Source organism: Bemisia tabaci, chromosome 6 (genome assembly GCF_918797505.1).
Source record: "Bemisia tabaci chromosome 6, PGI_BMITA_v3".
Lineage (NCBI taxonomy): Eukaryota > Metazoa > Arthropoda > Insecta > Hemiptera > Aleyrodidae > Bemisia > Bemisia tabaci.
In genome coordinates this window covers 13,224,994-13,247,653 of record NC_092798.1, presented here as the reverse complement: position 1 = coordinate 13,247,653, position 22,660 = coordinate 13,224,994, and the positions used below count along the sequence as shown (strand labels likewise).

General features: G+C 38.8%; 2 protein-coding genes across 3 annotated transcripts in view; both read right to left on the bottom strand.

Moving 5' to 3' along the window:
* Positions 1 to 22,660, bottom strand: part of LOC109041644 (protein D3) — a 427,804-nt gene that overhangs the window by 202,619 nt on the left and 202,525 nt on the right. The window lies entirely within an intron of this gene.
* Positions 121 to 22,660, bottom strand: part of LOC109035687 (uncharacterized) — a 30,529-nt gene continuing 7,989 nt past the window's right edge. The window contains exons 3-10 of the mRNA XM_019049397.2: positions 22,451 to 22,586; positions 15,539 to 15,746; positions 13,573 to 13,683; positions 7,407 to 7,533; positions 5,793 to 5,927; positions 4,549 to 4,748; positions 3,332 to 3,505; positions 121 to 873 (exon numbers count right to left, since the gene is read on the bottom strand). Of these exons, the coding sequence (XP_018904942.2) occupies positions 679 to 873; positions 3,332 to 3,505; positions 4,549 to 4,748; positions 5,793 to 5,927; positions 7,407 to 7,533; positions 13,573 to 13,683; positions 15,539 to 15,746; positions 22,451 to 22,586 (1,286 nt within the window). The 3' untranslated portion in view covers positions 121 to 678. The remainder of the gene's footprint in view (positions 874 to 3,331; positions 3,506 to 4,548; positions 4,749 to 5,792; positions 5,928 to 7,406; positions 7,534 to 13,572; positions 13,684 to 15,538; positions 15,747 to 22,450; positions 22,587 to 22,660) is intronic.

Sequence of the window (22,660 nt, the reverse complement as noted above, 5' to 3'; positions counted from 1 at the left end):
TTCTTGAAAACGCAAGGAAAAATAAATGGGGGGGGGGGGGAAGAGAGGTAATAAATGGATGAATTCAATATGAAAGAGGAAGGAAGTCTGTATTATTGAGTTCCTCTTGAATGAAAAACACTATTTGTAACTTAACCTAACAAAACTTAAATTAACTGGTTGTGAATTTGTAATCCTTGATCACACTGGATATACCTCATCTAACGCTATTTCATCATTGTAATTTGAATATATTCACATCCAATAAGTTAAAAATCTAAATTTTTCATAATTTTCTTTACACTTTTGGAAATTCTACGTATGAAGACAGTATAATGACCTCAGCAGCTAAATGTCTATGAACAATAATAACTAACTGACTAATACTTAAATGTGTAAAATGTTAAAAAACTAGATACAAGTCACACAGAATAATATTATTGCATCTACATAGTGTAGTAAAATTTGAGGTATTTTCCTGGACCCCGACGTAAATAGCTATAGCTGCCGATTGTCTTATTAAATTATCTAACGAACTAGTCACAAGTTATTATCTATAAAAAAATCCAAGTAAACGTTGCTTGAGAATACTTCCGGCATGATTGCAGCCACGCCCATCCGTTGCAGGGTGGGTGGATACGTTCCGTCTTCTTATTTCTGTTCATATTTACTTTTGATGTAGCACCAAACGTTTGGCCTCTATTTCTTGGGAGGTCTAATTGATGCCGTAAGAGATGACCGAGATAACGTTCGTGACGATTTTCTGGAAAAGCACCTGAAAATCGAGTTAGAACAGGAGGCTTCTTCACACGGCGTGTAACGAACCGCCAGGTCATCAATTTTGAAGGTATATGTTCCCTTCCCGCCGGCTTCCTTTATTGATTCAAAATAAAGCTGAAAATATAAAATTAGATTTTAAGTCGTAACGCGGGTTGATACACTAGTTGTTCATGGCTAAACCTTTAGATTCCCAAACCGGGTCAGATTAACCCGAGGCATGCTAAAAACACGTACTCCGCGGGTTGTATGGGACCAGTGGGGTGGCGTGGATTGCGATGTATCGATTGTTATGCCATTTAAACCTATGGTAAAGAATAGATTATTAAGGTGTTCGCTGCGAACACCCTGTTTATCGATCCTTTTCCATTGGTTTAAATGGCATAACAATCGATATATCGCAGTTCACGCCACGCCACTGTTATGGGACCGGTACATACAACCGTTAGATATATGTAAGTCTACCAATACATTATGCGAAAAGAATCTGACATCAAATTGAAAAAAACGAGAAAAATCGAGTGCTAGGGCATATTTTTTTTTGACATCTACTCCTAAGTATCCCAAGCCAGGTCATACTGACCCGACTATCTGTTCTGAGAGAGTTTTGGGTCCGATACCTACGAGCTGTAATTATAGGTCTTCAAATAAACCTTAAAAAAAAGATGAGACATCACAACCGAAAAAAACAATGAAATAAATGAAAAAAATTAAGAAGTGTCAAATGGCCGGCGAGACAAAATCGGGCCCCTTTCTTTAACTTTCCTCCCGAATTGGCAAGTTAGAGCAGAGTATTGAGAGTCAATGCCTCGCGCCAGCAAGCCTTCAATTTTGGAGATGCAACACGGACATCCATCAAGCACGAATAGTTGTATCTCTGCGCCGTCATCAAGGCGCGTCTTTTTCCTATCTCTATTTCCATATTGTGATTCTTTACGTTCGTTTGATCATTTTGTAGCGCTACTTCAAGGGCTACGCGAGCAACAAGGCCGAAGATAGGAGAGACGTAGTCGGACCTCGTTTCTTAACTTCCCCACCGAAACTGAGTGACTTCTTATTGCCGGCACAGAGCGGAGCATCCCAAGCTCTGTTCTCGATGTCTGATCTCATGGCGCCTTCAGTTTTCCAGATGCAGCACGGACATCCATCAAGCACGAATAGTCGTATCTCTGCGCCGTCGTCAAGGCGCGTCTTTTCCCTATCTCTATTTCCATATTGTAGTTATTTACGTTCGTCTTATTATTTTGGATTACGTTTCATTTAGCCACAGCTTATTTAGCCACGTGGCAAAATGCAACAAAAAATGTTGCATCTCGCCACAGATTCTAGGTGCTATGTGGCAAAATAAAACAAAAATTTCCATGTTCCGCAAAATGTAAAAATTGTGACTTTCCTCTATTTTTGTGTGTTTGAGTGTGGGTTGCATGCTCTAGCTCCTGAAAAATATGAAATATTTCTCAGCCTCGTCAAATTTCATGACATATTTCACTGAAATTTCCAATCTTTCATTTCTTTCTTACGTTTCATGCCATTCTGTCCGGAACGGACTAAATTTCGGTACCCATGCGCTGGTTCCTACCTACTTTTTATCGGGGATACCGAACCGTGTGATCCTCACGGATTTCTAGTTCGCCAGGATTTGTCGCCAGCGCAGGACAACATCCAGTAGGAAGTACCATTGTCATGTTGCTTCTGGCGCATTTCCGAGATTCCATCCTATGGTCTATGATTGGGCCGTTCTAGGAGCAATATGACCTCCGTTTAGACGAACGAAGACGTGTCAGTCCATATGAGATTATATGGACTGCATTTTGCAATTTGGAACTATAAATTCTGGCTCCTCTGAAAAAACACTTATGTGCATAGGGAAACTAATGGCACATACGTTGTTTTTAAGCCGGGCTGGAATTTATTGTTCCAAATTGCAAAATGTAGTCCACATATGGAGAAACGTGGTTCCGTACTTCGGTCATCGAAATACTTTTGACCTACTCGCGTAATTATTCCTTGTCCCCTCATTTCGTCGTTCCCCTCAGGAAAGAATGTTCCAATGTTGCCAAATTCCCCCTCGCAAATTGCATTGTTACCAGGAGAATTTCGGGTGCAACTTACTGAAATTTTCACCGATTTTTCTTTGGATATCATGCAAATATCAGAAAAATTTGGATAACAATTTAACATGCATATTTTTGTAAAAAAAAATTGTATTGTTTGAGTCAATTTGGCAACCTTGGAATGGAGTTGCGTTCCTTTGACCGAACCGAACCGACGAATTGGACTACATTTTGCAATTTGGAACTATAAATTTTGGCTCTTCTGGAAAAACACTTATGTGCATAGGGAAACTAATGGCACATATGTTGTTTTTAAACCGGGCTAGTATTTATAGTTCCAAATTGCAAAATGTAGTCCATTTTTAAAGTGTGTGTCGGTGCCTGAACATGTAATCTTTATCCCCGTTTGTGACACTGTGGAGGCCTAAAATACGGAAACCAATCAGAAATGGATTCACATTGTCTTGACTCTCCGTATAAAGGGACTCTATAGTGCAGTACATCGCTCAAAAAGAACTCACCATGAATGGACCTCCGACGTTCGCACGGACAGATTGGTGGATCCAGTAATGGTAACGAAGTAATGGCTGAGAACTGGTGTCCTTGTACCATATTTGCTGCCCGGACCACTCGAAAATGGATTGCGGGGTAACAATAGTGGCATCTAGAGGAGACGACAGGTTCACCTGTACCAACTGAATTAACAAATCAAAAGGAGGGATGAAGCAAGATGACACTTTATCTCTTGAACTGAAACATATGGGGAAATTTAGCCGAATTCTTAATCTATAAATATTAATTGTAGAAGAATAACCCATTATCTTTTGAATAACACAATTATTTAAACCCGACCACCTCAAATTTGGCTCGAATTCTATATCAGGGATCTCCCTATCATTCAAAGAGACTATTGAAGGATTTTTCCCTTCGAGACTGCGTTTACGAGGTATCGACTCGTAGGAATGTCATAAACAATTTTTCCCTCTTGGGTTTTCCATAAGGGCAGTTAGTATCAACTTACCGTTTCTCAAATGATTGTTTCTAAAACAATTTTCTATGTAAAATGTAATAATGTATATTATGATAATTTAGGAAGGAACCATACAGTCAATTTACTTTTAAAATTGTAGAAACAGCGTTTGTTAGATAGGTTTTTTTTTTTTTTATTTTAGGTAAACAACAAGCGCAAACATCTTCTGTAAATTATAATGGTGACAGCCATTTTATTTCCTATTTTTATATTGTGAGACATGCACATACTATGCACTTAAAATTGGGCTAAGAATGAAATTCACCTTTCTTTAAAAAGTTTTCGCCATCCAAAAATATTCAAATTGAAAACTCTCAGGAGTCGTCTCTTCGAATTCGATTTATTTTTATACATTACGCTAATGATACAGACTTTTGAGTGCTTTGTTTTTTATCTTATATAGTCATGATAGACGGCTAAGGGCTTTAATAAGGGAAAAAAGCCAAAAACGAGCACAAATTGATGAAGAAAAGCGACTTTTCACATATTTAGCGAGGAGTCTCCACAACGGTTTCTCCTGTTTCCAATTTTATTTCCTAGATCAACCTAAAATTTAAAGAAAGGAACGTCTTATGATGTGTATCGATTTATTATAGGGGCCTAAGGAAAATTGAAATAGGTCAAAAAAACTAAGAAATGACGAATATTAGAAGCATAAAAATTATCCTGTGCGATTTTATTAAAAGGCAATTTAATGTGATTACGAACCTTTATTCTGTGAAGTCCTCTAAAACGCTTCGTCAATAAATATTTGAAAGTTATACATCCTTCTGGACCACGATCTTTATCTAGAGGGCTTAATCCAGAAAAACCGACGCTCCATATGCGATCCTCTATCCTTCCATTGAAGAAATTTTCAGCCGTATTGTAAGACCAGACCAGGTTTCCAAAAGGGTTCAAGGCTTCGACTGAAAAATATAGTGCGCTTTTGAAGTAATTATAAGTTGAAAGTTATCAGTTGTAAGTAAGATGTTTTGCCATTTATTATTGTTTTTCTATTCATTCTCGATCGAATTTTTGTCTGGCGGTTCAAGTTTATACCTTTTTATCGATTCTTGTCGATCTGGTATGAACTTGACCGAACCGTTTGGTAAAAACCTCTTATTTTCGTGAGTCCCAAGTAAGGATGCCATTTGGACTGCATTTTGCAATTTGGAAGTATAAATTCTGGCTCTCTTGGAAAAACACTTAAGTGCACAGAGAAACTAACGGCACATACGTTGTTTTTAAACCGGGCTAGAATTTATAGGTCCAAATTGCAAAATGCAGTCCAACTGATATGACGTTAAAATTACATTTGCTGGAAAAAACTTGTTTTCTAGTGTGTTGCAAATGAGTGTGCCATTACAGGACGATACCACTATTCGACTACGACGCACAATGGATCCAGTCAATTAGAGAGGTCGGACATGAATTTTTTTTCTAAAACTGCAAATTTATATGTTTATTTCGTCACATTTTACATTTCAAGGGGTGCTTCGAGAAAAAAAATTTACAAGAAAACCAATGGAACCACTTTTAAAACCTCAAAGTTTTGTGTGAACGGAGTTAGAAGCCTTTAAAGTTTCAAAATTATGGCCGACCTCTCCCATTGACTCGATCCACTGTGCGACGGAGCTCGTGTTACCGTGTTAACCCTCCCCCCCCCCCCCCCCCTACTACAATTGTTGGCTCACACTGACTCTGGTAGATAAAAAGGGAGATCACACACTTAAAATCTTAGATCATGTTTATACATTATTTTTTAAAGAAAATTAACCACATTATCTCCTTGAAATGTTTGTGAATCATATTTGATTGAGTGAAGGAACTTCACCGTAAACTCCAACAAGACCCTACGAATATTTTTCTTAAAAAAAAGAAGAAAAAAAAACAGTTACAGTTTTATCGGCGAAATTCAGCGAAAGGAAAACAAAATTGATATACTGTGTCATGCGAAAATAAGAACTGACTGTCTGGGTTGCTTCCTCTGTCCCATGGAATCCACCTCCAAGAGCTTTTTTTCGCACCCAGTCCCTTAAATCCGCAATCATTATCATCGAATGAACAGACGACGTCAACGGGGAATCTTGGATTTTGCTGATTTCCTAAAAAGAATAAGAAGGGGCAGAAATTAGCGGAAATATTTTATCTTAGATTGAAAATTAAAAAATTAAAAGAATTTCAATGGCGCTTAAGATCATATTCAAGAGCTGTGTTCTATCGAATCTGTTCTATTCTATTTAATCTGATGTAATCTACGGTGATGATATCAAATTTCACCACAGGCATAACATATCACATGTTGTGCATAGAGTCCAGTTGCACATAGCATACAGAAATTTTTACTTTTAACATAAGATTTATTAATTTCAAAGTATGTTAAAGCCATATTTTGTCCGAATAGCCCATAAGTTTGAAAATATGATTTTTCCTGGATTTATCTGTTAAAGTTGAGATCTTCGTTCAAACTTTAACGTAAAAAAAGCCATGTCAAAAAGAAAATTAAAAATCTGAAAACAAAACACGGATTTGGATGCAGCGCACGGCTTAAGATTTTATATTATAGAGGACTAGGGGCTCATGGGGCTGCTTCGCAGCCCCTTATTTTTCCTGTACACTTTTCACTTTCACATGTTTTTTTTTTTTTATTTATTTTCATTTAATTTTCTGTTTTGTCTTTGAATCGGGTCTAATTATTTCTTTGAGAGAATAAATATAACAAATGTTTTCAAAAATTGTAATTTTATTTAGTAAACTTTAAACTAAAATTTTGTTTTAATCTTCATACAAAATTATTTTTCAAATATTTTAAAAAATATTTCAATATTTTCAATATTTTTCAATATTTTTATTTATCAATATTTTATTTTCAATATTTTCAATATTTCAATATTTTACAAAATCTTACACCATTAACTAATCCACCACCCAAATTCATATAATTAAAATTAGTAAAAATTATTATTATTTTAACAAAATCATAACTGAAAAGTTCAATTTTTAAATTAAAAAAAATAAATCAGAAGAAAAAGGATGAAATGAAAATGGAAATTAATAATAAACATATTTATACACATTGAAAAGAAACAGCGTGAAAAGTTCTGATCGAAAATGAGAAAAAAAAAACTTGGAGGTTATTGCCTTAATGAGGAAAAATTGGCAATAGGAAAAAGATGGAACCAATCATGAAAAACCGTAAAAAAAAAAAAAAAAAAAAACGCGGGAAAAGAAAAATGTAAGTTGATGGCAGTTGAGTGTTGGAAGTAACCTCACTTAATGATGATTGTTGAATGAAAACAGCTGATAAAAAGACAGCAAACAGTAAAGTAAGATGCGTAGCAACAAAACTTTTCCGAAAAACAAAAAACAAAAAACCCCCACTTCCCCTCATCCAATTTATGAGTTTTTAGGGATTTAAAAATCGGGGACGAACCCCAGAAAATAATTTATAGTTTTCCCGAAGCATTGAGAACAACACCTTTCAAATGAACCAACGCCCCTCGCAATTAGTACAGTGGTTGATTCACAATTTCATTCTATTTTTCAAATTAAATATTAAGATGATACGATCTGAAGTAACTTACCGACACACTGGTACAAGTCCCGAATTCTTGCCACATCACTATCGCTCAGTTTTGTATTAAATGAGTCTTTTAATCGTACATTGCTCGATTTGGATGAAATAGTTCCCCTGTAATCTGACAAACCTGGCTAAACGGTGAAAAAATTGGAAATATTTTCCATGTGTATGCAATAATTCTTTGGATATGCAGAGTTAAAAAGCATGTCGATGGCGGAAGTAAAAAATCATTTGCAACTTTGCCAATTGCCGTCCATGTTTTTGGCTTTAAGGAGAATCAGTAAAAATTCACTCTTGAAATCCTCTGAAAATTTTCCTCACTCACTATACAGAACTAGGGGGCTATGCCCCCTGGCCGCTACGCGGGCCAGCCCCAACCCCCAGCGGGCCGATTATTGAAATTTAAACCAGCCCGATAAGACATCGAATTGCGATATATTGCATGGTTAAGATAGGGCTTTGTCTTGTCGTGTCGGGCTGACATAGTTTCAATAATCGGGCCGCTCGGGGCATTTCGTGTTCTCTTAGGCCCGCGTCGAATAAAGAACGACCAAAATAATGAAAAGAGTTTCATACCCGACTCTGATTTATCCAATCTCCTTCTGGCCGGGAGCAATTGGGTCAATACGAATCGAATGAAAAAATCGGCATTTATTTCAAACTTCACGCCAAGACTTACACTAAACGGAACGGAGCGTTTCATCGCTTTTGGATAGTGTGTAGCAAAGGAGCATACCTTCGATTTACCTAACCTACTAATTAACGAAGATTAAACATTTCCCACTTCCTTCAATTTTCCGCTACATTTGAAATTCCCGCCATTTTTCATGGGCGGGAATTTCAAATTTTGCCCCACTTTCTAAGCTTTCTGGTCTCCTCTAATATAAAAAAGGAGGATCCTATATTCAAATTCTGAATACAACGGGCTCATCTAGGGACTATCACCTATCGATAGTCACAAAAATCATGGAAATCGGCCCAGTAGAACGCTCAAACGAACTGTGACAAAAAATAAAAAATTAAATTGTTTAAGTGGGATAATTCGTAACTTTACCACGTAATATAAAAAAACCTGGGCCATATTTTCAAAATCTGAATAAAGCGGGCTCATCTAGAGACAATTTCTCGTTGACAGCCGCAAAAATTATGAAAATTGGCCCGGTAGAATGCTGGAACTAAGCGTTACCAGGTACGCAAATTCAGGAGGTCTCAGAGCTTACACTGGGAAAAAAAACACATTGGATCTAGAGTCCAGACTCTTAAAAACGGGAGGCTGTAAACTGCCACCCATTTCCTGGAAACATGGACAACTGCCCCCCGTATAAATTTGAAAACTGCCACCCGACTTGACAACTGCCCCCCGTGTAAATTTGACAACTGCCACCGGTAGTGACAACTGCCACCCGTTGAAATTTGACCAAGGAGCGCGATTGAGCGGGGTCGCACAGTTTACCAAACTTTCCTTCACACTTGGACAGGCTGAGGACTGTCTACTGAAAATCAACACATGATAAGAAATTGAGCAGTGTCTGTGATGATTTTTAATAGGCGTGTTTAAAAGTTATTTTTTAATACAATTTTTTTAAAATTTTTAATAGGTGAAAAGAGGTCAATGGGCTCTTAGTTGAAAGTAGTGAAAAATTGTAAAAAGTATTTTTACAGTAATTTACAGTATTTTTATAGTAAAAAATAGTTAAAAGTAGTAAAATTTTAGTAAAATTACAGTCAAAGAGTACATCACTACTAGGAGCTTTTTTCATCATTTGGCATTACTTTTGTTATTCTTTTTTTCTTTTTTACCTTTTGAACTTTCTTCTGACTTTTACCTTCTTTCTTTTTGGTGAGGTTGGTGGGATTTTTGGCGAATTTAGTGGAAATTCTTTTCATGAAGTCATAAAGGGACATCACTTCGCCTTCTTTGTTGGGGATTTTTTCATCAAATCGCTTGATGACAGCATCCGAACGCCGAACGAAACGCTGCACTGACTGTGAGTCCTAACCCACAAACTACTTGTAAACAGACATTATCTTCTTCACTCGGACGTTCCACTGATTGTGAGTCCTAACCCACAAACTGATTGTGCACAGACATTATCTTATTATTTCTACTTCTCCTGGCTTGAGATTCACAATCAGTCTTCCCATAATACCGCTTCGACCCTCTGTGCGCCGAAATTCATGTGGGTGGCAGTTGTCAAATTTACACGGGTGGCAGTTTTCACTACCGGTGGCAGTTTTCAAATTTATTCGGGTGGCAGTTTTCATACGAATTTCTTGAAAACTGCCACCCGGGTGGCAGTTTGCCGTCGCCCCTTAAAAACATCGACAAGAAAAAATACTCTAAATCAATCGGATTTTTACTTAAATCAAGAACCAAGCCTCTTAATTTGAGCGGATTTCCTTTTGATTTAAGCAAAAATCTTATTGTATCTAGAGTATTTTTTCTTGTCAATGTTTTCAAGAGTCTGGACTCTAGATCCAATGTGTTTTTTTCCCAGTGTATATATATGATAATAATATGATATTTACAAGGAATTCCTGGGATATGCTTTGAATAGTTTTCTCTACAAGTAAAAATAAAACAAATATGGAGATTCTGTGACGTTGTAATTAAGATAGGCATATTTTGACTTTAGCCATATTGCAATTATATATTTCGTCATCAAGTACGTGGGTGGGTACGCGTGGTGTACGGTAGGTCCTTTGAGCTGTTCATTCTTTAGTTGGGCACTCTGCTATCACTGTGAAATTTTGAGTACTTTCCGTCGTAAGATTCAATACGATTCTTCAATTTTTCCAGTAATATTGGAGACACGACGTAAAACTTCATAACTCTAATAATCTTTCATTTACTTTCAACACACTCAAATAGAGTCCACTTCAAATTTCTGACAGGATGTTGTCCAAATGTTGAATCATGTTTACTATTATTCGATTCTTTCTCACACTTAGGAACATACCCCCAGTGGTTGGGCTGCATTTTGCAGTAAGGAGTCATGATTCCCAGCTCATACAACATAAACCTCATTGATCACCCCATGCAGATAGCCGATTCTTTGTGAATGAGCCGGAAAATAATTGTTCCTTTTATGCAAAATGCAGTCCACGCATCGAAACCGAGGGAATTCCTACAACTGCGACGTAAAGCACAGCTGCAACCAGAGGTGAAAAATTTTATTCGCGTGAAATTTTATGAAATTTTTTAAAATTTGACGAAGTTCTTTGAAACTTTTGGGGATGCGTTCAAGAGGCCGAGAAACGCCTGGATTCAGTAATTTCGAAAATTTTCACCGCAAGCCTAAAATATTCACACGTTGCAAATTGTTTCGTTTGGTTTAGTGGTTAGGTTGGGGCTTTTCTCTCTAAACCCCCCTTTGTGGCCCCCCCCCCCATCTGGTGTATAGCACCTGGGTAGCGCAACACTGCGGACCCGGGAATCATTGGCGTGCCCAGCAAATCGGCAACATTGTTTTTTCCCGTTTAAACCTATGAAAATGTATCGATTCTTGGAGGGGCCAGGTGCTTTGATAAGAATCGATTGATTAACATAGGTTTAAAGGAGCAAATCCGGTGTTGCCAAATTGCCGGATCCGCCTTCCCTGGGAATCGCGGTGATTAACCCCCGCTAGTAACATCAACTGAGGGAGGTGTGCGCGCCATGAAATAAAAAAAAGATCGATTAAACTTATTTTTTATCGAACAATTTCAAAATATTATTATCAATCTTTAACGGGCACATATTTACAATTTTAATGATTTAAACGACGCTTAGGTAGTGTCAAAAGGGACGGGGCAGCCCTTGTAAAAATCTCAATGTGCTCATGTTAACCCCTTGATACAACTATTCATACTCTGAGGACACGCGTGTTGCATCTGAAAAAATTGAAGGCACTATGGTCCCCCTGGTCCATGAAGCAGGCCCTGGTTGTACGTTTTCATTTTCTTTATTGACACCGTGTAACAACGAGTAATTTGGCATTATAGTTTGGCTGCTCTTTTAGGCCCTAACTTCATTTGCGGAGACATCGGTGAAGGCCAGGTACCAACCCCAACCCCCAACCCGTTACTAGAGCACCTATATAGCCATAGGGAAAGTACATAATACGGATACGTCGGAATATGGAGATCTTAAGGCTTAAAAGAACAACTTATCTTTAACAACGGAAAATGTCAATGCCAATCTTCCGATATCAAACCAAAATGGCCAAGAATGATTACATATGAGCGCTCCTCTGCAAAAATGAGTAAATTTATGCAAAAATTAAGTCAAATTCGTGCTTTACCAACGACGGATCGTGAAAATTGTAGTAATAAATCACTCTGGATAAGAGGTTGTTCCAAAAACGCCGATTTTGGCCCCCCCCTGGATTTGGCCCAAACTTTGCTCAGATGTTGTACTAAGTGTCCCCGGTGCTTGGGCAAAATTTCAGCCCCCTCGGATAATTAGGGGGGAGGGGGCAGGGGGGCAAAGTTGCAATTTTTTTAAAACTTTAAAAATCGATATCTCGCGAACGGTTTGAGTGTAAGTGTTGCGGTTTGCGCTAAAAAACGTCAAAAAATATTCTCTACAAGAATATTAATGCTGTTTGCAAGGTTGCGTAATTTATCGCGGTCATAAATCGATTTTTTCGATTTTGAAGGTTCGACTTTTTTTCGTTTTTCGTCTCTCCTCTCTTTGGAATCGTTGCTACGTGAATAAAAACCTGTTGAGGTGATTCTCCATGAAATTCTGCATCTACCACACTTTGTTTGATCTTGGGAAACGATTCGTTCGTGAGTTATAGCGATTTTTCTGCGCGTTATCGGTTACGCGCGGGCGGCTTATCGGCGGCGCTCCATCCCGCGCGGGCAAGGCAGAGGTTGTTTCACCCCTAGGGCCTTATATTCATGCTGTAGGCTGTAATTATCGATATTTTCTCCTCCCCCCACCCTTCCCCTGCAATAAATATTTGTTTAATACTTCGTTATACAGGGTATCCCAGACCACCCGTAACAATTCTTTTTCTCGGTTGGTTTAGGTAGTACGAAGTGGGGGGCCGCGGGATTGAATAGGGAATTGACCCCAAGGAATCCGAATTTCACGGTCCCGAAACCCCCCATGCCCCCCTTGTGAGGTAAAGAGGGGGTCACGATCCCCAAAGTCGGGAGACATTGTGCCTCCCCCTTTTACCCCCCGAGGATGGCTGGGGGGCATCGGGACCGTGAAATTCGGATTCCTTGGGGTCAATTCCCTATTCAATCCCGCGGCCCCCCACTTCGTACTACCTAAACCAACCGAGAAAAAGAATTGTTACGGGTGGTCTGGGATACCCTGTATAACGAAGTATTAAACAAATATTTATTGCAGGGGAAGGGTGGGGGGAGGAGAAAATATCGATAATTACAGCCTACAGCATGAATATAAGGCCCTAGGGGTGAAACAACCTCTGCCTTGCCCGCGCGGGATGGAGCGCCGCCGATAAGCCGCCCGCGCGTAACCGATAACGCGCAGAAAAATCGCTATAACTCACGAACGAATCGTTTCCCGAAGATCAAACAAAGTGTGGTAGATGCAGAATTTCATGGAGAATCACCTCAACAGGTTTTTATTCACGTAGCAACGATTCCAAAGAGAGGAGAGACGAAAAACGAAAAAAAGTCGAACCTTCAAAATCGAAAAAATCGATTTATGACCGCGATAAATTACGCAACCTTGCAAACAGCATTAATATTCTTGTAGAGAATATTTTTTGACGTTTTTTAGCGCAAACCGCAACACTTACACTCAAACCGTTCGCGAGATATCGATTTTTAAAGTTTTAAAAAAATTGCAACTTTGCCCCCCTGCCCCCTCCCCCCTAATTATCCGAGGGGGCTGAAATTTTGCCCAAGCACCGGGGACACTTAGTACAACATCTGAGCAAAGTTTGGGCCAAATCCAGGGGGGGGCCAAAATCGGCGTTTTTGGAACAACCTCTTTGGATTCATAGATGGGCCCCCTTTTTGGGCCCTGAGAGCTCCATCACCAATTCTCAAAATTACCTACATGTCCGCACTCTCTCTATACCCGTTACGAAAAACCGCCACGGAGATACAGGTAGGATTCAATTTGCGGGCCTACTCATTTATATACAAAAGACATCTAAATAAATAATAAAATATAAAAACGAAAATAATACGCATAAGCTTACCTTTCTAAACGCATTGTAAGGCCACATCATTATAGAGTTTGGATCAAAAGGCTGTCCCAAAAATTTGAATTCTTCCCTTGCCATCTTATCAAATTTTCTCTTTAAACTTTCCTGAAAAAACATAATAAGACGATAAAGTAAACAACTTTTGATCACGATCATATTGATGCTAGAAATGAATTCGAATGATATACTTGGCCCACCAAGAAGGGCACATGATACTTAAATGCTCTGAGACCTGTTTCCTTACTGGGTCAGTTGCGCTGATCACAAAATCGTGTTTGATGCTTAATTCTTGTACATCAGCGCAAAATAGTAAGATCCGTCCGAACCGCAACTCTCTACGGTCAATATTAACCGAGATATCGCCCTTTCAAAAGTCAGGTTTTGACGTCGTCCACTGTGGCAGTGACACCCTTGCCCCTTGCCCCCTTGGTTTCTTCCTCTTTTGCTCGATCAGTGAAGCAGAGGGTGCAACGCGAAACTTCAACGACGTTAAACGTAATCAAACACAAGAGACAGACGGATTCGAACATTATAAAGATCTTCATTTCATGAGATAACGCACTCGCCGCGAAGAGATTAGGCGATCAGTCAGTTCACCTCAATTTGTTTGCTTTTCACGTCGTTGAAGTTTCGCGTTGCACCCTCTGCATCACTGATCGAACAAAAGAGGAAGAAACCAAGGGTGTCACTGCCGCGGTGGATGACGTCAAAAACGTGACTTTTCAAACGGCGATATCTCGGTTCATATTGAACGTAGAAAGTCGCGATTTGGACAGATCTTATTATTTTCCGCTAATCTACAAGAAACAAGCACTAAAACACGATTTTGTGACTAGCGCAACTGACCAATTCTAACATATGTACCCTCTCCAAAATTTCACTTAGAAATTGATTTGCGAAATTAAAATAACTAACATTGACGCCAAAACAAGATGATTACGTTTTCTTTAGCTTTGGCAATCCTTTTGAAAACACTCGAATAACACCCGTAGCCATAGGTAGATGAAGTTATTTTTTACCATGCGAGTACAATCACTTGCCCTAGGGCCGTATCCAATACATAGTTGTTCTTCGAATAGCTCTTCCATTCCATAGAGTGGTCAATTAATAAATGGTTTACATTGTTGTGATTTAGAAAGAAGCCTGTTCCAAAACATCGTAAAACGGACAATTTTATACAAATTTATTCAAGCAATTTAGCAGTATAACTTTGGAAATGGATCCTCTGAAAATTACATTGACTGCTGACTGAAAAAAGTTCAAACTACGAGCAAGGAAATGGTATTACTTTGCCAGTTTTTAAGTTCTGTTCGGACCTACCTTACAATGATCTGAGAACCCGCAATAAATTTTATTTCATATTTTGTATTATACTTGTGACGTCAAATCATTTTATATTACAGCTAAATTTTACTGGAAATCCAGAAAAATTGTAAACTTAAGTTATTATGTACAATGTTTCCAATGTGAAGGAGTTGTTTAAAAAACGATCATGAATACGACTTTTAGCGAGGTAAAATGAAGGGCTTGAAGGACAAGGCGAAGAAGATAAAAGAAGATGAAAGGCGAAGAAGGCTCAATAGATGAAGAGAAGATATTTAATAACTGTTAGCAATAGAGAAGGAGAGGTAGAATAATATATATATATTAATCATTAGCAATAGAGCAGGAGAGGTAGAATAATAAGCAGCGTGGCGCATAAGTGCAGTTTTTGAGGAAAATTCCGTACAAATGATTTCCAGTAAAACTAGTCTCAATTCATATTCTGAGAAAAATTCACTCCCAAATTCAAATTTTCAAGCATCAAAAAGTCAGTTTGAACTTCCTTTCCGCCTTAAGGGTCTATGTAATTTCGAAACTTCAATCACTTATTTCTCGAAATAGCAAAAATTGCACTTATGCGCCGTGTCCTCCAAGCCCCTCAAATATTAAGTTGAATCTTCACGTTATAGCGACTTACATCTTCTATTATATTTTCATAATTGATCGAAATGAATTGGTCTCTGTCCGGGCGCAAAGCCTCCTCATGTAGATTTAAGATATGACCAAGCTGGTGCAAGATATATCCTTTGTTCCACTGTAGCTCGTGGATCTCAGTTCTTTGCTCGCGGCCTTTGAACCCAATATATGAGCAGTAAATGGCTTCAAAACGGCTTTCAAACCGGGCTCTGCAGAAAAAGAGTTTTTTTAAACAAGGTTTTAGTATTATAGAATGTACGGTGCTACCGAAACATACCATAATGTGTCTCTCCTAAAAATCTGGAAGAGTTTGAGGAATAATGCTGAGCGTACATTTTTCAGCTTCTCATTTTTTAAAAAAAATAAACCACAGCAAAAGCTTCAGCGTGATTCAAAAGTTAGGTTAAAGCGTAAAGAATACAGTTTTTTTCCTACGGCGTATCATTTAAACATGCTGAAGAGTGTATCGGGGAGGTGTAACATAAACTCTCAGCTAACTTCATAGGTAATCTGCCCCTGGTAAAAATAGGCAGTAGAATCTGTGTTCCAAAATACCATAGACCTACGGCCGGCTGTAAGATTTCCAATAGCTTCTATAGCCGGCTACACAATTTCTTATAGCCTTTTATAGCCGATGGCGATTAAGCAACTCACAGGCAGGCGATAAAGTGTATGCTAAACGTCACTAATTACGGATGCTAGGACTTAGTGAGTTTTTGGACCACTGCTCTCTTTTTGGGCCGTAGTATCTTGATTTATTTTGCGAGGAAAGCTCCGTACTTTTGATGGATGCCTGCCATTCCTAATATATTAGAGCGCCTTCAATTTCGTATGATACTGTGCAATACCTCTGGTGTGAAATAGTTGCTTCAAGCGCCGTGGCACGCTGCGGTGCGGCAGGCGGGCAGCCAGCACGAAACGTGCATTGGCGCCTACAAACCTAACAAGGATACTTCACGCGTTGCGCAATGCGAGCAGTATCCCTGTTAGGTTTGTAGGCGCTAGTGTGCGTCGCCGCTCCGCTTTGTGTTAGGCTCTAATATTTAATCTGGCGGAGTCAGCGTTATTCAACTCATGATTTTGAAATGTTTATTGCACATCCTGTATGGATTATTCTCGTTTTAATTGATGAAAAAAAAAATATGTATTAAAGGAAAATATAACGTGTGTTTTGTAAATATTAATGTGGTTCCGTATCAAAGTTAATGATTTCCAAAGCACACGAATTTCTACACAATTTCTCATAGCCTTTTATAATCGATGGCGAAAAAGCAACAGCCAGGCGATAAAGTGTAAAGCCCGGCTATAGGAACTATAGCCCGGCTGCATAATTTTTTATCGCTTCGTATAGCCCGGCTGTATGATTTTCTCCGCATTCTACAGCCAGCTATATGATTTTCTGTAGCCTTCTTTAGCCGGCTATAAGAATTCCTATGGTATTTTGAAACGCAGCTCTTATCGCCAATTTATAGCAGGGGCGTGAGAAATCTATGCATTTTTTAGCCTCTCTTTTTAAAAAATATACCGCAGCAACGATAAAGGGCGATCCAAAAATACCGTGCCACTAGCATCAGGCGTTTACCCTGTAACTTTTTTGAAAATTGAGATAGAGATTTGAAATTTTTTGTGTTCCTAGTGCTCGTTAGCACGATTTTTGAAACCCTCAAAAATGTTGAAAGGTCCACCTTGGAATAGGGCAAGAAACCTAGGGGTGGGTAGGGGTAGTGTGGGACTTTTGGATAACCTTGTATCATTCAATGTAGATCAGTCTTCCCAGTTTCACAACTCCACGTGAAACTTAAAATGGCCGCCGCCGTCACGTGACGCAGGTCCTAAACTAAAAACAAACAGCAAACCTTAACTTGAAAATGAGGAGTGAGGAGATCGAATAGGTGGATTTCACTCTGCAGTGGAACTACTATCTCTGGTTCATCTTAGAAACAACGTATATGCCCGTAGTTTCCAAATTCAAATATGTGCTTCATGGATGAGTTAGAAATATTAGTTTCTGATTGCAAGATGTGGTCCAAATATATGAGGTTTGTTATTTTGCTTGTTTTTAACTTAAAAATTAAGGCACATGAGAAATGCCATCCACAGGAGTTGTAAAACCGAAGTGAGTCCTCGCCGAAGCATACTTTCTGAGGCGGAATGCTCAAAAACGCGCAAATGCATACTGCAAACTGTGATATTGGGAGTGTATTTCAGACTTTTCCGATGTTCTTACTGGGACTCTCTGTAGGAAGCAACTTTTCATAGCCCACCAGCAAAATATTACAACAGTCCCATATTGCCGAAGCTTTCCACGCTCATTGCACCTAATGTTAGGGCGCACAGAAATATAACATAACAAAGTAAAACAAAAACAAATCTAACCGATGTAGATTTAAGAAACATGCGTTACGTCACTCCTACAGCTGACTCTAGTTACTTTGCAACACCCCAGCGCCACATGTGTCTTTCATTCCAAAAAGTTATTTTGCAACGTCATATCTCTTCCTCATCCCCTCATGAAACGCTTACGTCCTCTTCCAGCGGTTTGATGGTTAAAATTGATGGAAAAAGCGATAGACAAAGAAAACATAGGAGATACGGAGCAATCCTATTAGTTGAAATGGGTGATTCCAGTGGACTTAGGGAGAAAATGATAGACTTACTAGCGTCCGGCGACAGTTCACCGCGGACATTTCACCGCGCGACACTTCACCGCGGACATTTCACCGCCGCGACCTCACACCGCTCCGACCTTACACCGCCACGTTATTTCACCGCCACAATGCCAGGCAGTGCAGAAAGGAGAATGGGAAAGGGAGTAAACAAAGGTGGATGACCCTTGTCTACCTGAGCGGTCTTAGGGAAAACCCAAGAGATGCGAAAGGGTTGCAAAATGACCTCTCGTGATACTAAACTCATCGCAGTCCGATATTAACTGTCGGACTGAAATGTGTGTAATGCGTTGTTTTACAGAACTTGTTCTCGTCGTTCGTTGCATTTCGTCTCAGAAATATGAAGTGTTATTTTTCTTATCAATTTCGTAGTTTAAAAGTCTATTCGAAGCGGTGCTTCACAAATATTTTAATCAAAGCATTTCGTCTCGGAAATATGAAGTGTTATTTTTCTTATCAATTTCGTAGTTTAAAAGTCTATTCGAAGCGGTGCTTCACAAATATTTTAATCAAAGCGTTTCGTCTCGGAAATATGAAGTGTTATTTTTCTTATCAATTTCGTAGTTTAAAAGTCTATTCGAAGCGGTGCTTCACAAATATTTTAAACACGCCCAATATACAACTTTTTCATGTATTGGCCAGTCCTAAGCCTGGATAAGTGTGAAGGAAATATTTGTGAAAATATTATATGCGGAATCCCCCTAAAAGTCGTGGAGCGGTGAAAAATCGTGGCGGTGAAAAGTCGTGGCGGAGAAAAGTCGCGGCGGTGAAATGTCCGCGGTGAATTGTCGCGCGGTGAAATGCCCGCGGTGAACTGTCGTACATTCACTAACTAGATGGTCTCTCATGGGTTGCCTTTAGTTAGTTTATTGCCCACCTCCTTTGTCAATTGCAACCACCCGCTTCCACCAATAGGATCCCTCCATATCTTTCTCGTCTCCTTTCTCGATAGCTTTGTCTACCAATTTCAACAATCAGCCTGCTGGGGGTACCCAATCCAAACTTTTTTTGGGTAACCTTCTTTGCACATGTCCATACCACAATAACTGCCTGACGTGCAACGTCGTGCAAGATATTACTCTAACCTTCATTACTGCCGTGCTAAGGAAAAACGCCGTACGAACATTCGAGAGTTGCCAAATTTCATTTGATAAAATGTTTATTTATGAGGTAAATTATGAGTATTTTTCCATGAAATTTTCAGGAACTTAAGATCGAAATAAAAACTATATTCTTTGAAAATTGGAAGAAAAATATTCATAAGTTTACCAGGGACTTCATGTTTTATCGAAGAAAATTTGGCAACGCCTGAAGGTTCATACGGCGTTTTTCCTTAGCACGGGAGATTACCTGGCGAGTTCTTTCATTACGTACACGGTCCGGCCTCCAGATGCCGGCACACCGCCACACAAAGCGAAATCCCATGGACAAATATCGAAAATTGACTCTCAAATTTTTCCAAATACTGTTATAATATTTGTGATCAGGGCAATTTTCTGACGCGAGGTTATACTTTTTTCTTTTAATTTCCTCGAGTTAGGCTAGTGTTATCCCGTGGCACTATTAGTGATTCAAGTGTGGAAAATGTCTTAATCTCTTTGTCTTGATGTCTAGAAACAGAATTCCGATATTGGCTTTCTCATTTTTTAAAAAGTCACCCCCTATCAAAGATGGCTGCCAAAATCACTCCCGGGGGGTGATATTAAGAAAACAACCCTATTGGCCAACTGAGGTGTCGATTCGGTACACGGACTTTATGTCCACTTTTTTTACGTCTACAGACTTTTCATCCACAATTTTTACGTCCACAGTTCTAAAGCCCTCACTACTGTTAAGTCCATTACTTAAACGTCCACTAAGTTAAGTCCACAAATGTAAAGTCCACTACAATCAAATTCAAGCGTCATATTTTAGTCTGTGTGTAAAATTATATTGACAATATCAAAATGAGAAAATTAAGAGAGAATGAGGTGTTGTTATCGTAACTCATATTTTAAACGAAATGTTAATTTCTTCTTTTCATACATTTTTTTCAAATTGTCTTTGGTAAATACTTGGTTTCATTTCCATCCTTGAAATTTCCGATATAAAATATGCCTTAAAGGTATATTCTTTTTTTTAATGAAATTGATTACTTCATTTTAAAAACATTTACATGTTTAAAACGTGGTAAATATTTGTAAAACCTTTTCCAAGCAATGGCATCGATATGAATCTCAATGAGCCGTAGGTGTGATGAAAGAAACTATACAAAAATTAATAAAAGAGGAAAAAAACTAAGAAGCACGCAATTTTTGGTTTTTAACTTATTTGTACATCGACCTCCTTGAATCAAAAACTTCCAATTTTGAGCGTTTGGTTGCGCTTACACCACGCTGCAGCACAGTAAAAGCCCAAAACATAAAAGAATAAATTTGAGTGCTTTGGAAATCATTAAATTTGACACGGAACCACTATTATATTTACAAAAAACACATTATATTTTCCAGTAGTACATATTTCTTTTTCATCAGTTCAAAAGGGAAATATCAATGCAGAGAGTGCAAACATTTCAAAATCATGAGTTGAAAAACGTTGACTCCCTGAGTTTAAATATTTGAGCCTAACACAGAGCGGAGCGGCGTGTTAGCAGCGCAGAACGCGCACTGGCGCCTACAATCCTAACGGGATACTTCACGCATTGCGCAACGCGTGAAGTATCCCGTTAGGTTTGTAGGCGCCTATGCGCGTGTCACGCTGGTTGCCTGCCGCGCCGCAACGCTTTAAGCAACTATTTCGCGTCAGAGGCGTTGCACAGTATCCCACAAGATTGAAGGCGCACGAAATAACTAGTTAAAGAGGACTTTCAATTTTGACTGCATTTGTCACTGAAAAATGTTTAATTTGGAATTGGAGCGTTTCCTAGGCTCCCGCTTTGGTTTTCATCTTATCATATCCGAACAGAGTACACGTGAACATATGTTTTTATCTGCTCTTAGAGTCTGTTCTCTTTCATGACTTGATTCACGAATGAAATGTTTTTAAGAATGAAGGTAGTAGTAGTATGCATTTATTTTTGAGGTGGTTCCTGTCCAAACTAGACTGAGAATTGGTCACACAAATTTTTCCCATAGCTATTTGATGACCCAATCAAACCGTCCTGCTTGCACTTCTTGTCCAAATTCCCCCTTAACGGTAGATCACGTTCTTTTAAGTTGCCCACTTTATAAAGAAATCCGAAAACGTTTTTTTCCTTACCCCTTACCCTCTCTTAAAAATTTACTTCTGAATACTCATTCTGTAAAACTTTTTGAATTTATGCGCTCCAATAATCTCAAAATTTAACCTTTCCCCTCAACCCTTTTGTATTTTTACTGATGTAACCTTAATTTCCATGTAAATTTATTACTATTACTGCCTTCTTTAGAGGTGTAAATGGTCTTAGATGCTAAAGCATCGCTTTAAAATAAAATTATTTTACTACTACTACCTGTCATTTAAATGAGAAGAAAAGAATGGACAATTTTGGACATATTCATGGTTGGACATTAAATCATGTGGACTTAATAAAGACTGGACTTAACGTTTAATGGACAAATAGCGGTGGACATTTATTTAATGGACGAAAGGTAGGTGGACATAAAGTCCTGGAAGCGTCGATTTCTATGTATTTTTGGTCGAAAAACTCAAATCTGCAGTTCAAAATTCACTCAGACCATTTTGGAGGCCCCAAATCCAAGATGGCGGCCAAATTTGGGCCAAAAAGGGGGTAGGGGGCACATGCTCCTCAGAGTGTCGAGTAGGGTGTCTATCCTTCGGTTATTTGGGTCGTAAAATCCGGAAATAAAGTTGAATTTACATTATCGGGGCACCGGGGGGGGGGGGGGGGGGGGCTCCAGGCCCCAAAATAGCGGCAAAAATGGTCGACGCTGAGAGTAAAAAATTTGTAATGGGGTCAAGTTATGTCATGATAGGTATCGATTCCTATGTTCGTTTGGTCGTAGAATTCAAATATGTCGTTCAAAATTATCTCTGACCTTTACGGAGGCCCATAATTCAAGATGGCGCCCAAATTTGGCTCTGAATTTGAGGATGGAGGGGCACATAGGCCTTAGAGTGTCAACCTTGGAGTGAAGTTACGTTCCTTCGTGCGGAAAACGACGAAGTAAAGAGAAAAATTACGAATTGTGTAAGCACGAGAGAATTTAAAGAAAAATTTGCTAAGAGTCGATGAAAATAAAATAGAATGACTAAAAAACAGGACACACCTTTTTTTTCCCTCATAAAAAAGAACATAGTCTGTTTCTCCACTCCATTCTTTAAATCGAACGCAAGTTTGCCGCATGATGTCTTCCATGGCGGACAATATGGCATTGCACTTGCGGGTATTCTCATCAGGACATCCTGGATTTGAGGATTAAAAAAAAAAAAAAAACATAAAAAATGCGATTCCTTCTTCTATACTTCCTTCTCTCTCG